At 39.7% G+C, this 19,879-nt stretch overlaps 1 protein-coding gene across 1 annotated transcript in view; it reads right to left on the minus strand.

The window, feature by feature from the left end:
• Positions 1-19,879, minus strand: part of ANO2 (anoctamin 2) — a 160,887-nt gene that overhangs the window by 90,996 nt on the left and 50,012 nt on the right. Inside the window, exons 11-13 of the mRNA XM_058804969.1 lie at positions 9,398-9,532; positions 6,888-7,048; positions 2,948-3,030 (exon numbers count right to left, since the gene is read on the minus strand). Coding sequence (XP_058660952.1) covers positions 2,948-3,030; positions 6,888-7,048; positions 9,398-9,532 — 379 coding nt within the window. The remainder of the gene's footprint in view (positions 1-2,947; positions 3,031-6,887; positions 7,049-9,397; positions 9,533-19,879) is intronic.

Raw genomic sequence — 19,879 nt, forward strand, 5'->3', positions numbered from 1 at the left:
CTCGGTCTCCAGTGTTTATTAGTTGTTTATCTAAAAGATTTTCTCTCAGCCCAAAAGAGGTCTGCACAGCAAGTCAGCCATGAGCACACTGTGCCCCCGGGGCGGTCACCTATCTTTATACTCAAAATTACGTATACAATATTTATCAATTTTCCCCAATACCTTTTACCCTTATTGACCAGTGCACTTTTAGTAATAACCAATCCCAAAGTGTCAACATCACCACAGAAGATGGAGGCTAAGAAGAAGAAGAAGAAGGACAGGACACGCCCCAATTCCTCCATCTTACTTCTCTAGACCCCCCTGTACAGAAATTCTAAACCCTGTGTCTTGCACTCTAATTAACTTATCCCTTCACCATTTACCCCAGTGAAATCCTCCCATCCTCATACAGGTGTTGTCTCCCGTGTAGGATCAAAGTCCAGCCACCAGACACTTCTGGCAACATTCCAGGACCTCCGAGCCCCCCAAGGGTGGTCTCAGTCACTCTGCACATCAGTCCTGAGGTGCTGAGATCCCACATCATCCCACCATATTTCTGTGATGGCAATTACATCATAGCTCTGCTCCTTCACTGTGGCCTCCAGCTCTTCTTGTTTGTTACCCATGGTGAGTGCATTGGTATGCATGCACTTCAGCTGGGCTACTGATTTCACTCCTAAGTCAGGCTTACCACACTTGGGCCTGCTTCCAGAGAGCCTAGCTGCATTCCTTTCCCCCTTCAAACTAGTTTAAAGCCCTCTCAGTGAGTTCTGCCAGTTCACAAGCCAAAATCCTTCTACCTTAACAGAGAGATAAGTCCATCTGGTTCCAGCAAGCCAGGTGCCTTAAAAGTTGCCCCATGATCAGAGAACCCAAAATTCTGCTGATGACACAAACCCTTGAGCCACTTGTTGGTAATGTGGGCTCTCCTATTCCCTCTTGTCATTTGTCCCTACCACCAAAGGGACTGACCAGAACACCACCTGTGCTCCTTCCTTATCAACCACTTGACCTAGTGCCCTAAAGTCCCTTTTAATTGTCCTGACACTCCTCTTTTTAATCTCATCATTGCCAGCCTGGAGTATCAGCAGTGGGTAATAATCAGAGGGCCAAATCAGCTCAGGAAGTCTCTTGATAATATCCCATAGCCAGGCCCCAGGGAGGCAGAAAATCCCTCTATGGGATGGGTCCAGTCAACATATGGGGCCCTCGGTTCCCCTCAGAAGGGAGTCACCCACTACAACTATACCTCTTTTCTTTTTGATGTTACAGGTGGTGATCCTTCTGACAGATGAAGCATAATTGGGCAGATAATTTTCTTCTACATCATCTGGCTGACCCTCCTCATCCAGAGCCTCATACTGTTTCTGAAGTGGCACCTGGGTAGGTGATGGGGGTCACAAGGAATTTTAATTACCTCCCCATGTAGGGACCCATTCCCACTCCCCTTCATCCAGCAGGTGTTCTCCTATTTTCTGATGGGGGAGGCCTTCAGAAAATCAGAAAAATATGGTGGTTCATCAAATATGCCACAGAGCCTGCCCAGAGTTTGCTCTCCAGCCTCTCAGTTTGCCCTGCAGTTGGTACAATCTCTGGCAGGGAGCAGTTTGACATCCCATGTGGGACAAGCTGTAATTTGTGATGTGCTAGTGCACTGGGTTTGCGTGACAACTCAAAGACTGGGAGTACTTCGTTGTACTGTGAGCATCATCCACATCATAACAGAGGAGACAGTCATGAAAAAGCTGAGAAACAGACACAAAAGAGAGGAGGTTGCTGCCAAGTCAGCAGTGAAGGAATATTTCTGCATTACGGGATAGCAATGGAAGAAGAGTAGTACTAGAGTGTGCTGTCTGTTCTCACGGTCTTTTTTGGTTGAGGTTTTTTGGTTTTGTTTTTTTTTTCTAAATTTGTTTTTGTTTTGTTTTAGCCAAATATTTTGATCTGGGAAATAGGAAATAGAGGAATAACATCGCTACCATGCTATATCATGAACTCCATCATGTCCGCTTGCTTTTCCCCCATTTGCTCCTGTTATTTATCTCCTGTTTGAGCTGGGCTTACCTAGCAGGGCTGAAGACTTGTAGGTGGCTTGTTGCTTAAGGAACTTTGCTGGAACATGAAGAGAAAAAATGGATTCAAATCCTCCCTGCAAACCAAGATGCTGGGAATATGACCCTATTCTAGAGACATCTCAGCATCTAATGCCAGGGGAAAGTCCAAAGTCTACCTGTTCTTAGTATGATAATTATTTATGATTTTAGTCAGTGCACTTTCTTTAGTCAGGATTAGAAATGAATCCTTGGATGAGAGAGAATCATTAGAGCAAATCAAAGGATGAAACTATGAACAAAATCAGGGACATTTTAAATACCAATAAACAAGTACATCTCATTTTCAGTCAGTTCAGGTTATGTCTGGAGATCCCATGGCTCATTGGAAAGCTCTTTGTGAATAAAGTCACATGATTTATTGTTTTGAAACAGCTCTGTTGGTGAGCACCTCGAGCTCGGGATGATGTACCTAAGGCATCATAGATATCCACCCAGACCTTGATGCAAAAATTGCTGATGGTACTGTGACCTGTGGCTGTCATCATCACAAAGAATTCATGTTACACATTATGAAGTAACATGACAAAGTATTTCTTCAGTTGTCATTGTGTTATTGCACACTGTACAATGGCAGATGGGCATTCTCAGCAAAACATGATCTGTTCTTACCTCATAAGCCTTTTCAACATTCATTATTAACTTCAGAGTGCTGAACAGTAAGGTATAGGTGAGGATTTGCTAAATAAACATTGATACTCAAAACTGTATCAGTTACAGTCCTTTGTCTAAACACAGCCACAAATTGCATTGGGCTGGAGAACACTCATGAGAAATTTATACATTAATGCTTTTATAATATGCATCTATAGAATAATTAACACAGTAAATTAGCCCAGGGAGAGGAGATTTACCTCTTCTTCTTCCAGTCCAGTTAGATCCCAGAAGTAACTCAATCTCATCTGCAAACGCTTCCATTGTTCAAGGAACATGGTAGCTTTAAAAGAAATTAAACAATTTAAAAAATGATAAATCCAAAGCCTTGTGGTAAACATTTGTGTTACTTATAAGCTTCAACTGATATTTGAATCCCGTTATGCTAGACCCTTTAAAATTAAGAACTAAGAAATAGCCTCAGGCCCAATTTTAACAAAGAATTCAAGCAAAGCAGTGGGACAATAATTACTATATTTTAAAAATAAAATACAGAAGGATGGAACATGGGTTGTCCAGAGCCACTGTTAAGGTCTTGCCAGGAAATGGAACTGAGCCCAAAACTCTGAGTATCCATGGATGACATCATCTCTCCTAATTCACCATGAAATGTTCTGAGGTAGGTTTAGCCTGCTACCAAAATAACTAGGATCCCCAGCAAGATGTAGAAAGAGATATTTTGAAATATATTACATGTAATATATTTCAATGTAAAAATGCTTTTTACTGTCAAAGACGTGGTGATTTTGCCCTAAAGGGCTGGCCTCTGGTTCAGCCTCCTGCCTCTCCTTTTTTTACTAATAAGAAGGAACAGATATTTTCCTCTTGTCCCATATTTACATATTTTTCTCCTGGCTGGCCTCTCATAATTGCTGTTAACTGTTAACTTTTCCTAGTTGCTCCTAATTTATGGACTTACAGATTTATTAGAAAAAGAACTTCTATATCTTGGGTTGTGGACAGGTATTTTCAGATAACAATATCAGTATCAGTACTAAACTGGTACATGCCAACTAAAAACACCAAAACTCTACAAGTAAAGCTGTACCTATAAAACCTGGGGCACTGTTTTTCATTTTCTTATGCTTCACCTCACTTTTTCAGTGGGTGAAAAGGGTATTATAAAAACACTGTTAGATCACAGCAGTGTTTATATCACTTTGGACATCTTGTAGATAACCCCACAAGACAGACAACAGTGGAGAATCCAATCAGCTTCTCTTGACTGCATCTACACTGTCAGATAACACTGAGAAAAGTGGGAACTCTGTGAAAATAACCTGTCTCTTACAAGTCATTATCTATCCCAACAGTTAGCTGCAAATATTTTCTTCACAGGTATCATCCCATTATATAAGAAATAAATATCATTTAAAGAGGGGACTGGCAGCACACTGAAAGCAAATCCGGCCATTAAGCAGTGAAGTTGCTGTTTGTGTTCCTCCCTTTTAGAAGAGAAAACATATAAAAGCTTTGTTTAGCATGGTTTGAAAACTCAAGGGTTTTTAGATATCCTAAATACAAAAACATTTGGTTATTTTCTAGGGTGCTATTACTCATTCCACTCTTTTCTGTTATACAAAAGCTCAGTTCAACATTTAGCTCTATAAAAACGTACTTGGCTCGATGCAGCAGCTGCTCTGAAATCAGCACATCTGAGCTGATTTACACCAGGAGAAAAACTAAACTGATAGAGAGAAGGTTTGGATTGGATATTGGAAAGAAATTCTTCTCTGTGAGGATGGAGAGTTCCTGGCACAGGTTTCCCAGAGAAGCTGTAGTTGCCCCATCGCTGGAAGTGTCCAAGGCCAGGCTGGATGGGGCTCTGAGCAACCTGGGGTAGTGGAAGGTGTCCCTGTCTACGGCAGAGCAATTGGAACTGAATGAGGTTTAAGGTCCCTTCCAACCCATTTGGGTAATTTGTGATTCTGTAAAATTTCTAGTTAAGGCATCTGACGCTGAAATTTACACCAGAACCCAGTCAGCCAGGCATTACTGTGAATATGGACATTTGCAGCAGGACTGCTAGAATCACAAAGATACTTCATGAGGAATCAGGATCAGCTACTAGAAGCATGAGTCCTTTGGAGATATTAACCATAGGAAGCCTTCTGCTTTCTAAAGAATGGGAGAAGACAAGCAAGACAAATGAATTCCTGTGCCCAATACCCTCACGAAATTAAGCCGCCCCAGATCACCACAGTTTGCTCTTTTAACTATACAGCTGGAATAGGTGTGTGAGTGAGCTCTGCCATTAAACAGATTGATCTCTAGATATAACCAGCACAGCCTCTAATAGTAGGGCAGCAAAATTTGATGTAATACTTAATATGAAAGCTGGGCAGAGTTAGTAAAGACTCCATTATTTTGCTTTGCTTTTTGTGTGTGCCAGCTGTATTTCCTTGAACTGACAAGCTCAGTCATCATGGTCCCAAGAACAGACTTTTCTAATCTGTGGGAAACTATTTTTGGAGGAGGGCTACAGCCCTGAAAGAATTTTGTTATTTTTATATGCCTTTTTTTAAAAGCAGTGCATATGGAACTTTTCATACTGTTCTGTTCCAGAACAGGTTCTACTAATTTGTCTTAGTGCAAGGATATATCAACGTTTTCTTTTGCACCTTGCATTGCTGATACTAAAATACAATTTTTATGGATGAGGTTCAGTGGCAATTGTCATTTGCATGGATGCCAGTTTACAGTAGAGTTTTTTGTCAGGAAAATTATATTTTATTTATCTTAAGCTTCACAGCAGCAGGTGACACTTAACCTGCCAGTCTACTCTGTAATCTGAATTAGTATAATGAATCCTTCTGAGAGTCTATAAATAATCCACTTTTTTCTATTTCTCAGTCATAATTCTCTCTAATGTTTGCTCTAGGGCTTCCAGGAACTGGTAAAGAAATGCTTCTTGCTTCCATGATCTGTTCTGTCTGCAAGTTCCTTAAAAACCTTCTGCTGTCCTCACCCAATGCCAAGCCACCAATCAGTCCTTTCTCAAACAAGCCGTAAAATCTTAATAGGCTTGCAAAGAATAACATGCTGGTTGCAGAGGGATGGCTATAACAGAATAACATATTTTCTCAGTTTCATATTAAGAATGATAATTTCATTTTGGGAACAATGAATAGGGAAATAAAAAAAATCATTTTACAGCAGCAATAACACATTTAACTTTACAATAAACAAGCTGTAGAGTAAAGGAGAGCATAACACCAGCAAAAATTCATGCAAGCACAGTATACATGCTTGCCAGGGCAGAGGTGAGGTCAGAAAAACAGGAGTAATACTACAATGCATTCATTCATGTTTATGAAGTGTTTTGATACCCTCATGGAGACAGGGATATTTGCCATTAAAGAAAAGCAAGCTTGTTGAAATGGAATATTCTAAAATATATTATAATTTAAATGATAGTGTCCCATTGCTCTTGGAATCCCATAAAATTTTGATAAAATTATGTGACTGAATTGTCCCACAAGAAAGTGGGACCAAGACTAAATTAGACCGTTTCAGCTGTTTGCACCGTACTAATCCTCAAATACATTCTGGTCCCAAATGCAGATGGTATTAAATGAGTGTGATATGTTGATGGAAAATGAAGAAAAATTAGCAAACACATGGCAAAGTTTAGAAGTGCCATTAACAGCACAATGTCCACTGTGGAGAAAATGGCCTCAGGATGTACCAGGGGAGGTTCAGGTTGGACTTCAAGAAGAATTTCTTCCCATTGTCATTGGAAGGGGCTGCCTAAGGTGGTGATGGAGTCACTATCCCTGGAGATGTTTAATAAACAACTGAACATGGCACTCAGTGCTCTAGTTTAGTTGACAAGGTGAAGATCAGTCAAAGGCTGGACTTGACGATCTTTTAGATCTTTTCCAGACTTGGTAACTCTGTGATTCTAAACACGGCAGTAGAGGAAGAAAAAACATTTTTTTTCTTCTCTGAACTACACAACTCCATTTGTTCCAGCGCTTGCTGTTGATGGTGATATTTCTATCCCCAGTCTCAATACAGACAGTTCTCCCTGGACTTCTGAGGATTGCCAGCTTCCAAAAGCCATAGGGATCCCATTCAATCAAACAGCACTTTGTCAATGCCATGAAAAGTCCAAATAGCTTGCAAAGCAATACTTACCCCAGAGAGCCATAAAGATGGAGAAGAAAACTGTGGCAGGGTTGTCAAATAAGTGACTCGCTCGAGCGGTGGCACAGGCAGAGCTGAGGTTCCAATAATCACAGAACTTGTCACAGAGGGGGCACATGGTGAAGGCATTGCGTTGGTCACACATCTCTTTGCTGTGACAGACAAGGGCACAGGTTCCTCTGAGTATCCCAGCTCAGAAACTGTGGATGTGCAGTACTGATATCAAGCAGCACATCACAGCTATTACAAGCTGTCTGCAATATCTGTGGCCTGCCCTTGCAGAGAGCAGGAGCTGTGTGTTTCTTCAAGGTTCATTGCCATGGATAGTAATTTTTTAAACCCTTATAGGCACCTTGCCAACAGGCAAATGATGCAACACTCAACCAGACTGATCACTGCACTCTATTAGTGAGTTAAGGAAGACAACACCACTGAAGACAAGGTTAACCACACTAAAAAACCAAAATTCAAACACAAAAGTGGAGTTTGCCTCTCTGCAGTCAAGTTATGTGATTTGATACAGATCAGATTTAAATCACTGAAAAGAAAGACTGAAGTGGTCTCAAAAGAAATTCAGTGCTTTTGTCAAAATATGCATTTTTTAATATGCTGGCACAAAAATATGAGAGAAAAGATTTTTTACAGATTTTAAGATCTTTACTTTTAAGATCTTTACTATCATTTAAACTCCATCTTGTTTGCTATGTATGTATTCAGTTTCTAAAACTCTTTGAAAAAAAACATTATCAGTATCACTTTAACAGGACAAACACTTCAGGGCTGAGAATGCTTTCAGTATTTTCCATGAGGTTTGGATGTGAAAGCCTTTCATACCTGCTCAGTCTCACTTAGGTGAACTGAGTAGTGCAAAGTTCAAATGTCCTTGCCAGGATCATGAGCTGAGTTGGCACATTATTTCAATGATAGCTGGCATACGGTGATTATGATTGTTCCTATATGGACCATCCCGAAATAGGTTTTTCCTTATGACTTCTAATGGAAAAAAAGGACTATTCAAGTTCTATTACGAATATGTTTATATTATATAGTTTGAAAAGCATGCAGCTGTTTCCAGCTCTCATGTTGTTACAGTAATTCTGTATTTCAAAAGGCAGCAGAGGGTGCTGCAGATACATCTCAGCCATAAATCTCATTGCAGTTTAAATGTTAGTACAAGCTTTCACCCCGACAAGCACTAAGATTTATTCAGATCAAGCTAAGAAAACAGACCCTGCCTCAGATGTGGTGCTGTTCATCATTTACCTATCAGTAACCTTGTCCTACTGCAGTGATTTTAAAAGCTTACAGTTCAGGGACTGTCATGAGTGTGATCAGCATACAAGCACTGCAGTATCTTGTCTCCAGCAGAAATCAAACACAGATAAGACACTGAATTTTTTTTTCCACTGGGAAGCAGACATTAACATGACGGTATCACTTTGGCAGTCTTTGCGTAGTATATTCCCCTCAGGACACACAAAACTCAACATTATTTTTTGTCTAGAAGGGGAATACTGTGAAGACCAAATATTGAATCACAGAATGGGTTGAGGTGGAAAGGACCTTAAAGATCATCCAGTTCCAACTGTCCTGCCATGTCCCAGGTTGCTCAGAGCCCCATCCAACCTGGAACACTGCCACGGAAGGGGCAGCCACAGCTTCTCTGGACAACTGTGCCAGGGCCTCACCACCCTCACAGGAGCAATTTCTTCCCAATATCCCATGTAAACGTGCTCTCTGTCAGTGTGAAACCATTGCCCCTTGTCCTGTCACTCCAGGCCCTTGTCAAGAGTCTCTCTCCATCTTTCCTGTGGGCTCCCTTCAGGCACTGCAAGGGCACAATGAGGTCACCGCAAAGCCTTCTCTTCTCCACGCTGAACAATCCCAATTCCCTCAGCCTTTCCTCCCAGCCAAGCTGCTCCATCCTTCTGCTCCCCTTGGTGTTCCTGCTCTGGCCTGGCTCCAGCAGCTCCCTGTCCTTGCTGTGCTGGGCCCACGGCTGGATGCAGCTCTGCAGGTAGGCTCAGTAGAGAGGGGCACAGGGGGAGAATCACATCCCTTGATCTGCTGGCATTTGCTAAGTCTTGTACTATTCTTCATCTTACTTGTACAAATGGTCTGATTTTAATGGGAATCAAGTGTTTCAGGAGTCATGAACACTGTTGGCATTAATTTCGGTGAGTTTCATATAACAACTTTCTGATTGAGCAGTGAACTATGTGCACTCATAAAAAGCAAATTAATATCTTAGAAAATAAACTCAATACACTGGACTCACTACACATTTCTGTTTCAGGAAGTGAGACACTGACCAATCAAATAAATATATGCCCTTCAAATAGCTTTTCAATGCCTCTGTGTTTGTAATGCTCCCAGGGTTGGTAATTATACATCACTGTTCTTCAGACAACTAAAACCAGTTATTCTCACTACAGATTAATAAAAAAAAGCACAGTCTTATAATTTTCAAATAGCAAACCATGGATCACAGATAAGCTTACCTAGGAATGTCACTTTCGATGGTTAGACATCCATATAGAAATACAATAATCCCAACTACTGAAGATGGAATGAGGAATTCTGTGTATAAACCCAGCCATGCAAAATAAAGTCCTATCTTTTCTCCAAAATACTTCCTGAAAAAGAGGGAAAAAAAGAAGAAGAAAAATCACATGCCAAGGATATAATTTTAAAATGTGTTTTACAGCTTCTAAACAGACCCAGAAAGTTAAAATACGAATTGTGAAAGACATGAATGAAAACCCTGAGGATCTTGAAGACAATGGGACCAATGAAGGGGATGATTTAGTCATTTGGCAACTTGGGCTTCTCTGTTTTGAGAAGATGGTCCTGGTTCATTCTCCTGAGCTGAAATTAAGCAAGTATCACTGCAATACATAATATCTGTTCAGAGAAAACTGTGGTCTTTGCATCTCTTAAAAGAAGTCAGTGAAATAGGAGAAAACATTGGAAAATACTTGATGCCTCAGAGGAGCACAATATATTTTGCCTCTGTAGTACTCCTGGATTCTGTTAGTGAGAGTCATAGAAATAACATCTATGGGACCATACTGACAACATCCTCTAGTATCTTAAAAGATGACTAATCTGGAACTGCTGCTAAAGGAGGAAAGTTTACTTGCAGACTTAGCACTGGCTTTTCAGAAAGAATAATTTTGTCAGGTTAACAGCCCCTGGACAGGTGGTTAGAAAAAACAGTGTCTGTTCTGAGGAAGAACCCACTGCAGATGTTGATAAATAACTGGTAGAACTCAGCCCAGCATCTTCATGAATCACACTGCAAGAAGTAAACTAAGCATAGATGACCCTCACTGATCATTCTAATGTACAGTTAGGAGTGATTACAAATATTGCAAAACCCAAAGACCTTCATAGAACTGAAGAATTCCCCAAAATTTAGATAAAACCCAACAAGGTTAAAAACATTTCACAAGCCAGAGAAGAAGATGGACGGTGTTGTACAAAACGCAGCTACAAAAAGAGCGCTCAAGTTACGGCATGGAGTGTGAGTCAGTGAGACATTTACACTTTGATAGCAGCAAAAATTACAATAAAATCATGATATTGTGTCTAATAAAAGAAAGACAACCTCCTCATAAAGGTTGAGCACGATCCCAGTCTGAGATTTATTCTGATGCCATTTACCTTAGGAAAGATTTATCCAAGTTCAGCACCCCAGATTTGCATCATTCCTACTGAAAATGCTTAAATGAGATTTTTGGAGGCCCAAACTGAAATTTTCTACTCCAGAAGTTGGGTCTAAGGGTCAGACATGCCACAGGAGAGACAGAGCAGGAGTGCAACCATGGCAGAGAACCAAGGGACAGCAAAACAAGACTCCACAGTCACTTCCATCTCAGAAGAGGTGGATAAGGGAAGCAACAGTGAGGGATTTTTATTGCTACTGATCCTGCTGTTGTTCTCACACCATCATAGCTGCAACTAACTCCACACTTCCAGGCTCTCCCATGGAAAACTGGCAGTCCAATCCTGCCTATTTCAGTTTTGCCTTCTTTGAGTGCCTCTATTTCTCATGTCTAACCAAACTTGCTTATGCTTTAGAAAGGATGCATGCAATCCTTAAGGAGAAAGCACAACAAAAGCATTTTGAGGAAATACACATACAACATTATCTTTAGTATGAGGGGATGCCATCCAGAACCTGGGAAATTTTACGAATCTTCAAGGAAAAGAGTATAGCCCCTATACCTGACGCTGCAAGGTACCCTAAGCCACAAACTGTATGAATTATCAAACAGCACAAGTGAAATCATCACAGCATGGCTTGATTAGCACTAAGTTAAGATTTGAAGCACCTTGGGACAATGGATGTACAGAGAATACAAGGAAATATTATATGATATAGCATATTTTATGAAGTGATGGATATTTGCATTGCAAATACAAGCCATATACTGTGGGACTGTCCTCTAACCTGGCACATGTCAGGTAATTTTGGTGGTAATTATAAGAATTACCTTTTTTTTCACATTTGAAAATAAATATATATTTTTAATATACCTGTTTGTTAGTATACTATGTTGTTATTATAGCTTGTTTAACACACACATTTTAATACACATTTTTTAATATGAAATGAGAGAAGGCATAATTGATTGAAATACAGAACTAACCAGAAGGCCTAAAGGTTTTCTTCAAGCCTCTTGTGTGAGTCAATGAACAGCAGCAATGGTGTTGGAACAGCACAGGATAGAAGGAAAATCCATTTGCTCTCAAGTTTCCTCCTGACTGGGAAATGACAACCTCAAATTTGACACTAAAGCAGGAAAAGGAGGACCAGAGGGAGATTATCCTGATTATATCTTCTTACTGCTTCCTTGTTTGTTTGTAGAAATGGGCAATGGGCACAGCTAGTAAAATGTTTCAAATAGGTCAGAGCAGGCACAACAAAATTGTCCAAAGTTGTTCAAAACTCTCTGTTCTTCTGACAAAGGGCCATAGATTAGCACAGAAAGAGTTCAAATGCCAGCAGCACTAAAGAGTAGCTGATCAGGGTCAGGAAAGTTGAAGTTTATGGCTCAAGAGGCTTCCCTTTAAATTTTTAAGCCTTCCAGTGAGAAATGTGACCTGTAACCTATAAAGCGAAGTGTTGCTATTTGTATCCATGCCAAAAGAAAGTGAGAAGAGCTCAACAATGTCCTGGCAGTATGGAAAAAATGCAATTGCTAAGAAGAAAACTGCACTGTGTTTTGTGACTTAACTGTTTTGAAAAATGAAAATAATTAAGGTGCTGTGCCCAAGCTCAGCCCACCAATGTGCTAGAAAGTGAAATAATCTAAGGAGAAGTAATGACAGAGCTTGGAAACATAATGAACAACTTAGATGTGAACTTATCAAGTCAGAAAAACACAGGACATAGACATGTCTTTTCTGTGACGCATTCCAAGAACTCTTCTCTGGTTCCTCTGAATAGCAGTCATGGTGTGCAAACACCTGTGACCCCCCGTATCAACATCTACTGCAGCTGCTGCTGGATTCAGTAGTAAATGAACAGAGGGGGAAAAATGTGCTTCAAGGGTAGAGGATGATGTAAGGCAAGAAAAAGTATTTTTACAAGTTTTTACATGTTTACACCAAGAACTTGGCCTGTTCTCTCATTTACATTGGGATAAAACCAGTCTGATTTTATTATCCTACAGGAATTATCCACGATTTATGCTGGCATGGCAAAAGAGGAGAATTGAGGCCAGAGTCTTGCCCTGCCTCAGTAGCTAATTCACATATGACTCACATATAATCCAGGCAAAGCTAAGAACTAATCCTTTCCGAAGTGCGCTCATAGATACTATAGAATGTCACAAAAAAAGTGTGCGCTGGCACAAAGGGAAATGCCCCTTTATATACACATATTCCATGGAGGCAGGGGTTATTCCCAAACTAAAGGGCAAATGGCTTTGATAAAGAATGTGCAGTTCTCCTATCAAGAGCAGCACCCAAGGCTTTTCTTATGTATGTTGATATATCATAAGATGAAATTTTGTGCTTCTCATTTTAGAAGACTTTATAAAGGCTGGTTAAATGACCACCTACCAAGTACTGAGTTCTCATGAACAAGAATCATGTCTTTCAATAAAGATTTGGTCAAATTACCCATAACTCCTGAACAAACTGAACAAAAGCTGCTCTTCCAGCAGATTATCAGAAACAGTATTAAAAAACTCCCAACAGCAACAGCAGCAACAACCACCTGTAGAAAGTGTATTCCCTCCCAGAATTAGAAGTGCTGAGAAGGTCACAGCAGAAATATTGGCTTGGTTCCCTCTGCTTTACCCATATAACATTTAAACCAGACATCTGCAATGCACTTTGGTCTGTCTGGTTGCAAAACCAACATCAAACAGAATAACTGATTATTAAACTCTCTGCTCGCGCGTTGGTCATAGTGCTCCCATGCCAAGTTGTGCAATTTATAAATAGACTAAGGTTTGGGGAAGGGGGGGAGAAAGAGAGAAGGAAAAAACCCTTCCTTTTTGACTTTGTGGAAACAAGTGTGGGTACCTGGAATGTGAACAAAGCATGTGGTGCGTGACACACACTGGAAAGAACTCTGGAGATGTTCAGGAACAAAGCTAAAAAAGCAAGGAAAAGGCATTGTGGACACTGAGTCACCTAACCAGGAAATCGGTGCAGAACTCTTCAGTTTTTAAATTTCCACAGCCCACTCTAGGCCAGCTGTTATTTCATGTCTCCATTTCATTCCATCAGCCTTTTGGTGGAGGCGCCATTTAGATGCGATAGTTTCTATGCAAAACAAAACTATTTACAGTTGCCTCTTGGGTAGGTTTCCCCTGTGCAAAAGGTCACACATACATCTAATGCCTTCAAAATAAACTTATTTGACAGTTTGGTCATGAAATTCTGGTGTTTCTGCTGTAGGAGAGGAGGAAAAGCAGTTTAGTTTCATGTCAGAACATCTTTACTGCCAAGGCTATTTTAAAACTATTTTTCCCTGCCCAGGCGCACATTCCATCTCTGACCTGCAGCAACAGCGCCCAGGAACACAATTTATTCTTTCAGCAATTTTGCAACCAGAAGAAAATGAACCATTATGCTGCAGGTAGAACTATGACTACCCGTAGAAAGTGAGAAGCAATTTCTAGCACATGGTAAGTTCAAAACAGAGGTATTTCATTTGATTCTGAGATAATAGTTCCCACCATTCGAAGTTTCCATCTCAAAACTGCAGACTTCTTTCAGAATGACTGCTGGAGTATATAGAAAGCCCCAGTCACTACAAGATAATCAGGAACATTGCTGAACACCCCAAGATTTCACTCCAGGTAGAGCTGCCTATGTCCAAACTTTTCTGGATTTCCCATTCTTTCTTTGCTTGAAAATTTTCTCAGGGCAAGATTCAAGCATTTATTACAACCATCTGGGACACCTGGGTGGAATTACTGCTCAGCAGCAGCACTGAGGCTGCTGTGCATTCAGAGATCATGGAGATTTCCACCAGGGTTGTGCCTGACAGCACATATTCCATCCAAGGAATCTCAAGAAGGAACATATCAGTGCTAAATCCAGATACTCAGAGAGTGCACCAAATGGAGCAATATGGAAGCCAAGAAAAGATCCTGGCAGAAGACAATACTTTTTTAATTAAAATTTTAAGAGTGGGAAAAATAACAACTACAGAAGCTCAGACAAACTGCAATGCATCTGAGTTTGAGGTAGGAAAGAAAATGTCCTTTAGAAAGGCCAACTGGTTCTGCATACAGAAAACAAAGAAAGGAGACTTCATCCAAAGTAAAAGCATGTTTTTCCCCCTTATAATGGGCATAAAAATCAAGAATGTCCAGTAGAGATTGATTAAAAGTGTGGTTTTGAATGGATTTTAGAACCTGAACCTTTTCCCCTGAAAACAGAATGAAAAAATGTGCCACCACAGCCATTTAATCAAGCTGTTTTCATTAAAGTTCTTGTTTGAAAATATTACCCAACAAATATTTGCCATTAGGTATATATTTCCTCCAATGGTATAAAAGTTTGGAGTCAAACTTACCTAAATTACAGATATATTTATCTTTCAAGGCACTGTGGAATTTTAATTGTGATTTCTTATAGGAGAAGAAAAAATTACTCTGTCAAAATACTGCAACTCTATGGAGAGCAGAAGCTGCAAATTTTACTTAGAGGTAAAACTATGTTTTTTCTTTGGTTTTTTTGGCTCTTAAGAAAAATAACTCTTCAGCAAAATAGCAGGGAGAAGCTGATGTTGTGGAGGAAGGGGATATTCAAATTCTCAAATTCTAGTGGATTAAAAAACCCAGGGGAAATATTATTATTTTTAATAATAATAATTGGTGATAATAATAGTAATAATAGTAATAATAGTAATAATAATAATAATAATAATAATAATAATAATAATAATAATAATAATAATAATAGTAGTAGTAGTAGTAGATAATAAGTCAGGATTTGTGTATTAAATGCAATTTAAAATAGCAAAAGGACAAACCTTGAAAAGAGCTAAAACTAGGACAAACCACTCTAAGCCTCACAGATTCACAAACTTTATGCTTCCATTCCAAGAAATTGTCAGAATACAGCTGAAAGTGCATAGCTTGTGGTGAGGGATTATAAACTGAAAAAAGCCTTTGTTTACTGACTGTAGGAGAAAGAACAATAGAAGCATAATAAGTAGACATGTAATGTGTTTGAGACAGAAATTAACGCTGACAACTGCCAAATGGATAAGCAAACAACACGATGCTGGGTAGTCAGAGGAACTCTAATTGTATTCTTCTCTCTGTTCTGGGACAATACAAAACCTCAGAACAGCTTTGAAAGGATTAAGTGTCTGATTATATTATTGTGTTGATGTTTCCTGTCATGTGCTTAGTATAAAAAAGTTCTAAATGTCCCAGATCCTGCAGAAACCGCAGCACACCGTGCTCAGGGAAGGCATTTTCAACAGGAGCAACACAGTGTCACATCCAAGAACTCATGCATTAGACAACCCATGGACACTCTGCCTCTCCTCACCTTTCTTTTATTCATTCTCTTTATTTAGCATTTTTTAGAAAGTCAGCAACCTTCCTAACCTGGAAAATTAAAAATCCATGGCTACCTGAGGCTAATTCAAAGCGAATGAAAGTCAATCAGAGCTCACCTGTGGGGAAGGAAGTTTCATTTTATAAACAACTTAGGGCACCATGTGACACTCTATATAAGAAGCAATTCATTCAGTTATACAGATAATATTTTCTCTATAAGAAACAAATACAAATAAGGAGTAACTTATTTAATGTGGATCAACCTTTCTTTTAGGAAAGGACGTTACTTAGTCTTTTACTTCCTGTTTTTTTAGTACCTATTACAACTTGCTTTTCTGCCTTTTTGTACTTACACAAATGTGAGGTCATTGCATCTCATCACTTCTCTAATCTCCATCACTTCTCTAATCTCTAGAATCTCTAGAATCTCCACTTCTCTATTATCTCAAGATAATTTTCGTGATTTTATTCATCTCATTTAACAAGAGTCAGAACCTCAAATACTGGCATCTTTTCCTAAATATCTCTCACTTATAGTAACTAATATTTCATGAGAGTTTTCTTGCTTTTCAAGTTAATATAGCTAACCCTTACTGCAGAGCCTGAATTCATTTCATGTATTTATTTTAGCAAGTAGGTCCTTGTTAGCACTTGCACAGTGTAACTGCTGTCAGATAGACACCGTCTGGTGGCTAATAAGCAGAGGTATCATTTCCAATTAAAAACGAGTATAAAAAATTATCTTTCAGTGACCTTGGTGGAAGGGGATTGAGTCAGGGAATACTGAAGCAAACTGGAAATCCATATGTCTGTAGGTCCTGATGGAATGCACCCACGAGGGCTGAGGGAGCTAGCAGATGTCATTGCAAGGCAGCTTTTGATAAACTTTGATTTATGGTGGCAACTGGGAGAAATGCCCAAAAGCTGGAGGAAAACAAATGTGACCCCCATTTTCAGGAAGGACAAGAAGAAGGACCTATGGAACTACAGGCTACTCTACCTCACTCTCATTTGTGCCCATCAACTCTTGTCACAGGAGACAGCTGAAAAGAGCCTGGTTTCATCCTTTTCATACGCCCTGCTCAATATGGCATAAAAAAATCTTAATTTTTCTGCTCTCTGTACTGACTGTGGAAGATTTGCCATATTGAAAGCTTTCCTTAAACTTGTGTTTTCTGGGCATAATTTTTATGTGGTGCCCAGTTCTTGATCTCTTCCCTTGTGATCCTGGTTTTGTCCAATGTTACTGGATCAGACAAAGCCATGGTCTGTCCTAACATAACTTACAGATAGAGAGGATCCTCATACAAAAGATCTTAGCATGAGTGAATACCCTTAAATCAGAAACGGGTTGGTCTTGACCCCTGGTCAGCACTCAGGAGTCAGAAAAGAACTTTCTCTCTGCCCAGTAAGCCATAACCAGAACCTTCTACAGAGATAAGACATTAAGAGCAGCTCTACAAGAAAAGTAAGCAGACCTGTAGCCACCCAAATACAGCAGCTTTTTTCTACTCCCTGCAATTCCCAGCCACACACACCTCTAGATTCCCTCAAATATTCACATAGGTAAATAGTTAAATGTGCACAACTTCTGTTTCCAAATGTATCACCTCTGTCTTTTCCTTCTCTAGTTTGAACGAAGAAACTTCCATTTCCTATCAAAATACACTGATGTCACATCCAAAGACACATTTTGGGTGGGACCTGTCAGTCATGTCCATTCAAAATGTAAGTGTCTGGCTGTGAAATTTAGGCATCATTCAGGCACTACTGAACTTAGCCTGAGACAGTTCTTAACACGATGAAAACTGAATTCTAGCTGCCTACAAAACTCCTCAGTCAAAGGGGGAGATCCCAGGAAGTTGTGCAGCAACCTCAGTCATCTAAGACTTGACTTTGCAGTCCTGATGCAGATATACACACCTCCTGCTCAATCTAGCTTTTGGACATCCCACTGCAGGAGGGTGGTAATGAGGATCCTAGTGCTCAGACAGTGATCTGAAGCCTGGGAATGATGTTTATCAGAAAGCAAGGATCTGCTTTTCCTCACCACTACAATCCAAACCTACTGGTTTAAAATTCCATCTCTCATACAAGCAACAATAAATAAGAACAAGCCCTTGCCAAAAGACACAGAGAGAAGCACTTCCTACAGGACGGGCAAAGTCTGTGAAATGCAGAGCTGTAAGTAAATCATCTCACTCCAGTCACAGGCCTGTATCCAGCAGAATAATTCAACACAAATTCCTTGGTGATTTATGCACCACAAGTAAAACCCCTCTGCTTTGCAATAAACAATGGCTGGAGCACTTGGGTAAGGCCTTTGATGAGAGGTTCCAGTGAGGAGAGGGAAAACTTCCTACAACTCAGCTGAAAAGAGCTGCCCTACCATCAAACTCCTAAAATGCAAACCATTTTCATGGATCCATGAAAATAAAGGCCATTCATAAATAAACTGGAGTTGTGGGGGGTAATGATATCATGGAAAGGGAAAAGAGATATAATTATGGGGAAAATGTTGATTTTTCACCAGCTCAGACTCTGCTCCAGAGACCCACATGCTTCTGGCCCCCTCCAGGAAGCTCTCTGCTGTAAAATCTGGCAGGAGGGACATCAAGGATGAGTGTATGCTGGCACAGCACTTCCCCCTGCACCTAGAACTTTAATGATGAAAACTGCAAGCTGGACTGATTTCACGTTGGGAAGGAATCTTCACTATAGAGATTCTTGGAACTATAAAAAGATGTTGTCCTCAAAATGCAGTAGGGTAACAGCAGAAGATATGCACTGTATTACTTGAACAATCTGCTTATATATTTCCTTAAAGTTTTAAAGTGAAATTGTTCTGCTTTAGAATAGAAATATGTAATATGCAGTGTGCTCTTATTTGGTGAAACCTTACGTACTCACAGCTGCATTTCCTTGCCAAAAATATTTGATTTTTCTTATAGCCCAAAGCAGTCCACAAAGCCAGAGAAGGATATTTTTACAGATTAAGAGACAGGAGTGAATGGAATTGTTGGTGAATATTATAATGGTCCTTTATTTCCTTTTGTTATGAAGAACTTCAAAATTTTCCAAGACTGACAGTGCAGTTAAATTCCCTGAGGATTACAGACATTAGAAGAAAATCCCCAGTCTGTACGAAGAGTGAGTATAACAAATATGTGGTTCCTGTCTTTGGTGTAAATCATCTGGGTAATGGCAACAACTGTGTGATCAGAGGAAAGGTCCTGAGGCACCAGGAATAACCTATAATAATTCTACAGTGCCACATCTAATCTTCCAGCATAGTCACTTGAGTTAAAGAATGACTTTCAGTTGGCATTCCTACTGAATAAGAGTGAAACAGTAATAGTTAAATATATGTTGCATGCTGTATTTAAAAATTAGCAGGGCACTTATTGAAAACAGCAGGCAGGAAAGGCTGTAAGTAAAAAGGATGTTGCTTCATCTGTCCATCAAAGCCTGAATTTAAACTTAAGTTACACCAGAAAAAAAAAAAAAAAAAAAAAAAAAAAAAAAAAAAAAAAAAAAAAAAGTTGAGTATAATCTAAGTAGTCTAAGAAAGGAGGGTCACAGTAAATAACCAAAAAGCACAAATGTGACTGATGTCTGCTAAGGGAAAAAGTATCCACATCAAGGCTGAGCTCAGATACCGCCATGGCACAAAAGTGAAGAAATCCACTTCACCAGCAGAAAGAGAGGGGTGGCCATTCTTCAGGTACATCTACACTAAAGCTCTAACATTACCCAGGGGAAAAAAAAAACCACATTTATTTTAGTGGTAACAGTCAAACTTGCAGTCAAGCAAAATATGGAAGATGAAAGCAAGAAAAGTCATCTCTGAGAACAGACAATCAATTGCACATGTTTGGTCTTCTTTATGTTTCTCACAGAAGTTTAAACCACAGGATTTCTATGAAATCATATCAGCACAGT

The sequence above is a fragment of the Ammospiza caudacuta genome, chromosome 5 (assembly GCF_027887145.1).
Source record: "Ammospiza caudacuta isolate bAmmCau1 chromosome 5, bAmmCau1.pri, whole genome shotgun sequence".
Lineage (NCBI taxonomy): Eukaryota > Metazoa > Chordata > Aves > Passeriformes > Passerellidae > Ammospiza > Ammospiza caudacuta.